The 7073-nt window shown below is 37.2% G+C and overlaps 1 protein-coding gene across 1 annotated transcript in view; it reads right to left on the reverse strand.

Annotated features, from left to right (window-relative positions):
* Positions 1–241: 241 nt before the first annotated feature.
* Positions 242–7073, reverse strand: part of rnf114 (ring finger protein 114) — a gene marked incomplete at its 5' end in the record, with an annotated part of 26354 nt that continues 19522 nt past the window's right edge. Inside the window, 2 exons of the mRNA XM_017698230.2 lie at positions 242–4028; positions 6871–6978. Coding sequence (XP_017553719.2) covers positions 3963–4028; positions 6871–6978 — 174 coding nt within the window. The remainder of the gene's footprint in view (positions 4029–6870; positions 6979–7073) is intronic.

Genomic DNA, 7073 nt, shown 5'->3' on the forward strand with positions numbered 1-7073 from the left:
TTAATAATCCTAATTACTTTTGTCACATTTAATCTGTTATTACAACCGACCCCCTTTTCTTCTTGCTCCAAAACGTCTTTTATTCTCTTTGGCCAGTAATAAAAACGAGAGTGCCAAAACAAGAAGTGCTTGGAGGAATGCCACAGTATGATGCCCTACTGGATATGCAATATATGAGGCAGGAGAACCCTGAGAACCCCCGTATGATGAAGGTCCCAAATCAAGTACTGAAAAACAAAGCCAAGAACCACTTTAGGAACCTTTATTTCCAAGAGCGATGCTCGATTTGGTGCTTTTTATCAACTAAATCATGAGCACAGAAAGGCAAACACGATGTATCCTGATTCCTAAAGCAGCACGAGTTCAGTTAACAGCTGCATCAGGAGCAGCCAGCTCTAGTTTACGTACAACGCAAAGACATAGCAATGAACAGACGGAGCAACACTGACCCCTAGTGGTCAGAATTGGAATTCAAAAGCAACAGCACAGCCCTTCTATGCATAAAAGTGTCAATAAAGAGATATAGATGAGCAGCACTAATGGATTATTGATTTGAATTATTGTTTTTATGTCCTCTAGCATTTTCTATCTTTCTTCTTCATTCTGTTTCAGTTTAAATCTCACACAGCGAACACAAACTAACATGGCTGTGAGCGGACTTTCTGATCACTTCATGCTTCAGTTAAAGGCAGAGTGGTACAATCAGGCTAGAAGGAGTCAGAGAAACAAACAGTGGCTGCATCATGACCCTCTTAGACGACTGATGACTAGGAAGAGATAAACGGATGCAGATTCTGGATGCAGAAACAGATGCAGATATGAGTGGATGAGTGAACAGCATATATACAAAAAAGTGGTCCATGATTAAAAGGCCATGACTGGAGAGAAAATACATTATTTGTTATAATTATTACATAATTCAGTTCAAAGACCCGGATCAGAAATCACCAGAACATCAGCACAGCTGGGCCTCTAGAACAGGTAGACAGCAATTCAATCTCACCGTGTGCATTTTAGCCAGTCTGTTTAAGGGAGAGCATGTGTACTGAAATTTATATCATGCACTCTAAAAAAAAAAAAGAAAAAAAGATGGTTCTTCCAGAGTTCTTTAGTAAAGAGAATGGTTCTATTTAGAACCATGACATCTACAGAGAACCGTTTGCATGCTTAAATGGTTCTTCACATGCATGGTCTTTGCAAGGTTATATTGACAGAGAATTTGGTTTGAAAATGGTTCTATAAAGCACAAAAACAAATTCTGCTATTGAGATGACACAACCCTATTCAGTGCTATAGACAACAGAGGTTCTGTATAGACAACAGAACACATTCTCCATCAATCTGAAGAACGATTTCACCATGCAAAGAACCATTGAGGCATGAAATTGTTCTATATAATATTCATGGTTCTTAATAGACCCATTCTCTTTACTGAAGAACATCTGTGTGCAGGACAGGACAATAATCATATAACATTACAACATGGGGGCCTATTTTCAACTGAAGTATTGAGCAGGGTTGACAACGAAAATGGAAAACGTCTCGTCCAGTTCGTTTAATGATCTGACCCTTTAATGTCCACATCCCAAATGCTTTATTCCTATGGTTTCTTTGCTCTGAGTCTGTCTGAGCACAAATGATGAAATGCTTCAAATCGATCAAATACTGGTCAACAAAACACAGTTGTATGCAAATACTTGAGTAATCCCTGTCAAAGTACCTTTTGCTGATTTTCTCAGTGAAAATAAGCAAATACATCCTCTACAGATATAAAAAAATATGCCATTTTTGTGCAAGTTTTCTGCACAATATCTATTTATTTGAGGAGTTTATCATATTGAAATAGATATTCAGCAAATATACATACAATTGTGCATTAAAATTTGCAGAATTGTGTTCACTGCAGAAGATGTTATAACTTGTTTTCACAATGTTTCCAATCTTTTGCAAACAACTGTAAATATACCAATGTGACTGTAAATTAACGCATGAACATTACTTGGAATCAAGCAAGTAATACTACTACTACTAATAATAAAATAAATGCTGTTGTACATCATCACTGTCCAAAATAAAATAAGCATTTTAATTTAACTTTAAATGTAAGTCAATGTAACTTTTTTTTTCTCCAAGCAAATTTCCACTGGTCCATTTATTGGTCCAGAAACTTTCATACAATATGAAGGAAAACTGCTGCACTCAAATGATGTAGAAAAGTAAACACTGAAAAAAATGGAACTATTTTTTTTACACTGACAATATTATAAACTGCTGCCTTTTCCTTATTATACTAAACTTATTCAGACATTAAAGGATCAATCTGTTGAAGTGGATTTTCATTCATATTGGGAGTGGGGTCACTGTTTGTCCTTCACTGCTCTATTAAGCATAGCATCATGGGACATATATTCATTTTGTATGTTCACTTTTATATCAGTTTACCTTCAGTAACACCTTCAGTTTATTTGTTGCTGTCTGAAAAGCATTTCCATAGCTACACATGCAATAAATCCAGCTGCTGCAATTTCTGACTGATTTCTGATTGGGACTTTAAACAACCCAGTATTTTCACCAGCTCATAAAGTTAGGAAGCGCTAAAAACCAAGTTTGACCATTCAAAGGGAAACTCCACCAATTTTTCCAAGTTGAGTGGAAGAGTAGTTTGATTTTAAAGAAATGATTCATTATAGAGAAACGTCATTCAGGCTTCTCTAAAGTGGTGATGATGGGAAACAGAGGTCATAAATACAGCCATTTTATTGATTTTTCAAAACCCCACTACACGTCTTCCGAGGTTTTCGGTGTGAGGATGATGATGATGATGGTATAGTGATAAATGATGTAACAGTGTAAAACTATTTCAGGCAGTACATTCTTAGCATTTTGTGTAATAACTTTCTGTGAGGCTTTAACCTCAGACGTCTGGTTCCTATCACCACCAGTGTGAACAGTTCTACATTTTTTTTGATTTTCTCTAGAACGAAGGGTTTCACACCAAACCGCTCTGAATGACTTTGTTTACAACTTATCCACTTAATTAGCATAAATGTTTGAAAAATCAGGTGGAAGTATCCTTACAGACAGTTTATATAAGAGTGAGAGGAAATATGGTTATAGAAGTGTCTGATTTTAGGCATTCACAGACAGAACGGACTACATCTCACTCCATACATCAACACAACATCTTATCTCTTTAAACCTATATGTTTTTCATTTCTACATTATTTGCTAGCTGTTTCATATTTTTCACACAGGCTGCTTTGGTTAAATATATTAAAGGCAAAGTACTTCTGATAATGGGGTGACATAGCCCTGAAACTTACTGTTGCTTCTTTATGTTTTAACATTTTATTCATTTATTTATCTTTGTTTTATAGATTTTTTAGGGGAGGAAATCCCAACTTCCACTGAATCTGGCTGAGTGAAAATATTGTGAATTTAAGTGACATATCTAATATTTCTTATTATGTGGTCACTGTGATTACAGTACAGACTGAAAACTTTGAGAGGTTTCATACATATTCAAGTAGTGATGTTGAGTGAAGTTATTTGGCAGTTTTGCATTGTTTATACTTGAATGAAGCAAAAGAGAATCTTACAATGATAATCTTAATGCTATTATTTACATTAAGCAAATAAATATATAGAAATATATTTAATAATCTGATTGTCTTAATATATTGCTTGTATCTAGACGCATTTTTCACCTCTTCTGAGTAAAAATAAGTGAAATCAACTGCAGATACCTTTACTTTCTGCCAATGCAATGCATTTGATATTATTACTCAGAATAAGTTAAATACATCTGGAAATAAATATGAAATATTAAATAGATAATAATTTGGAATAACATAATAAGACATAATAGATTACATGCTACATTCAAATGTTTTCACTCAACCAGATTTCTGTGTGGCATTTAACACGCCTGCCTCAGGGGCCCGTCCTCCATGTGATCCAGCTCACTTATCCATGATAGAGCGCTGAATGGCCTCTTCGATCATAGCCTGCTCATCTGTAGAGTAATCCTAAAGAGCACATACACAGAAAAAGAATGAGAAAAGAAAAGAATTCCACACCAACGGGTCCCTAATCTCTGATGGACTTATCACATACGAGGTAAGATAACGATTATACCAGTGAGCACGGTTAACCTCTCCAATGCTGATAACAGAAATATGCATACATACAATGAGCCATGAAGGGGATAACAACCACCTAGACAGTCAAGCTATTAATGTGCTTTTAGCTTTGTCAAGAGAAAAGCATAAAATAATCATAATCATTTTCATTTTTGTCTACTTCTACTTCTATTGGCTATTCCATAGTGATAATTAAACTTTATATATGACATTATATATTACTGCTATCAGAAGAAAACCTTGTATTTCCCTTTTTGCTGTTTTTCAGTTTTTGACATAATTTGAATATACATTTCATGATAAATGGACCAAAAGAAACAGCATAAAATAACTTGGTAAAAGTCTGGTTCCATTGACTTACATTAAAAGTAACGCATGTTTTTTCCTTCTCCTGTAAAGTTAGCATTTTGGAGAATCAAAGTTTTCTTCAGACTACAGTGATATACATATACAGATATCCATTCATTTAAATAATGTTAATAGATAAAGGTGATATAATTTAACAAATAACACTTAGAATGACCATTTTTGACCTACATGGAAGCTGTGCCAGGAGGACTACTGCTGTCTAAAAAGAACAGCAGGCCAATACTAAGGTAAGCTTATGAATATCCTGGCAAGGACTAGGTCTTCTGGGACAATGGCTGTGTTTACATGCAAAGATTTTTGCGAATTCGATTGAATATATTCTGATTATAGATTAAGACAGAGATGTTTATATGCTCACTCGAATGAAAATCTGTTTACATGAACACTACAAGTAGTCCGATCCACAATTACGCACATATGTGGATCACCACTTAGCGTAGACGTTACCATGACAACGAGCATGATGTGAGTCCAGTCCGAGAGAGATGAGCAGCAGTGAGCAGTGCTTCCATTAAATTTGCTTAAAATGATGTGAGACTCAGGTAAACGTCCTTCACATGTACTTTTTAAAGAAGGGCGAGAGGAAGACTTCTGTTCTGAGACACATAAGCTGGACGTCCGTCACACATGTCAAAGATAGAGTTTTTTGGTCACAGTATCAGAAGCAAAGATTGGCGAAACCCAAGACCATGTTTGCTCAAAAGAACCTCATACCCACTGTAAAGCACGGTGGTGGAAACGTTATGGTTTGGGGCTTTGCTGCCGCAGCGCCTGTCCAACTGACAATCGCAGTATCGACTACGAATTCTCTTTCCTATCAAACAGTGCCTGAAGAGAAGCTGAAGTTAAAGAAGTAGATCTTCCAACAGGAGCAGGTATTATTTGGGTGGCGGATCATTCTCAGCCCTGCAGTGACACTGACGTGGTGGTGGCATGTTAATGTGTGTTGTGCTGGTGCGAGTGCATCAGATACAGCAGCGTTGCTGGGGTTTTGACACACGGTGTCCACTCACTGTACCCACTCTATTAGACCCACCTGCTGTTGGTCCACCTTGTAGATGTAACGTCATATGAGACAACAGCTCTTATGTTGCTGAGCAGTTTGTGTTGGTCATCCTCTAGTCCTTCATCAGTGGTCACAGGACGCTACCCACAGGACACTGTTGCCTGAATATTTTCGGTTGGTGGACTATTCCTAGTACAGTATCTCCAGCAGCACTGCCTTGTCTGATCCACTCGCACCAGTGCAACACAAACTAACAAACCTCCACCACGTCAGTGTCACTGCTGTGCTGAGAGTGACAAACACAATGAGACTACAAAATGCACCAGTATGGTACACATGTGTAAAAGTTAGATGTACTGTAGGGGTCAGTTGATGTATAGTTGTGTGCAAACTCCTAAGTAAATAAACTTAAATATGGCAAATTTCAGTGCGTGATTTCTATTTATATTAGAAGAAAAAATTAAACATGTGCAGACTGGAATTTATGTCGTGCCCCGCCCCCCCCCCAATATGTTAATTTCAAGAAAAAAGAAACAAAACAGTAATTGTGTATTATAAGAGCAGAAGTGTGTTCACCGCAGAGGATGTGTTAACTATTATATTAGTGAGAGCTGTAGTCCATACCATGCAGCCCTGTTATAACACTGCAATAAAGTAGCTGATGGACAGTGGACATGGGCCCCTTCAGCTTGACCTGAAGTGACCTCGGTCTGACGCGTCGTTTACATTAACCTGCAATGTACCCTATTGATCAGAGTCTGTTGGCCCTATTGCACTGTCAGCTGCATCTGTTCAGACAGCATGAGGAAGCAAAGCATATGCCGCTTATCCACCCTACTTAAGAATGCTGCCAACAATCTGGTCATGTTTACCCGCATGAAAAGGGAGTGATAACATCAGCCAGTAAGCTCCACCTCCACCACCTGAACTCTCAGGAAGTCAAATCTCACTGGAGTCACAGGTATGGACTCACGTAAGAAGAAACATCCAAAGCTTGATGGATTAATACAAATTAGTATGGGTTTCGTCTCTTTGAAATAATTTAACATATTAAAGCCTAAACTAGGTTTTATGTACTGAAAAACTAATTCAAATATGTAAATATTCATTATAGTCTTACTTTGGGAATAAATAAAACTGCAAATTATAGAAAACGAGAGCTTTATTTTGATTTTCAGCAGAATGTGTCTGGAATCTCCACCCTGTATATTACATCAAAGGTTTCTTTTGGCAAGAACTGTGATAATGTAATATATTTTATATTAATGTAGAAAATATGCACATCCAAATATCCTCCTCTTGTTTCAGTGCACTGTGGTGGTATGGGCTAAAGACGTGTATCCTTGTGCTTACCACAAATGTGTCATAAGAGAAGCCGTGTCTTATTCGGATGTGCTGAAAGAAGTCTGTGCTTTTGTAGTTCGGGTCTCCCCAGGGCATGGAGGCACAGATAGGGCACACCTGCAGACATATATAGAAACAATTATCACATTCCTTTTTCTCCTCTAAGGAAATAATAGAACATACAAGACTTGAAAGGACACATCTCTACATCT

Source organism: Pygocentrus nattereri, chromosome 9 (genome assembly GCF_015220715.1).
Source record: "Pygocentrus nattereri isolate fPygNat1 chromosome 9, fPygNat1.pri, whole genome shotgun sequence".
Taxonomy (NCBI): domain Eukaryota; kingdom Metazoa; phylum Chordata; class Actinopteri; order Characiformes; family Serrasalmidae; genus Pygocentrus; species Pygocentrus nattereri.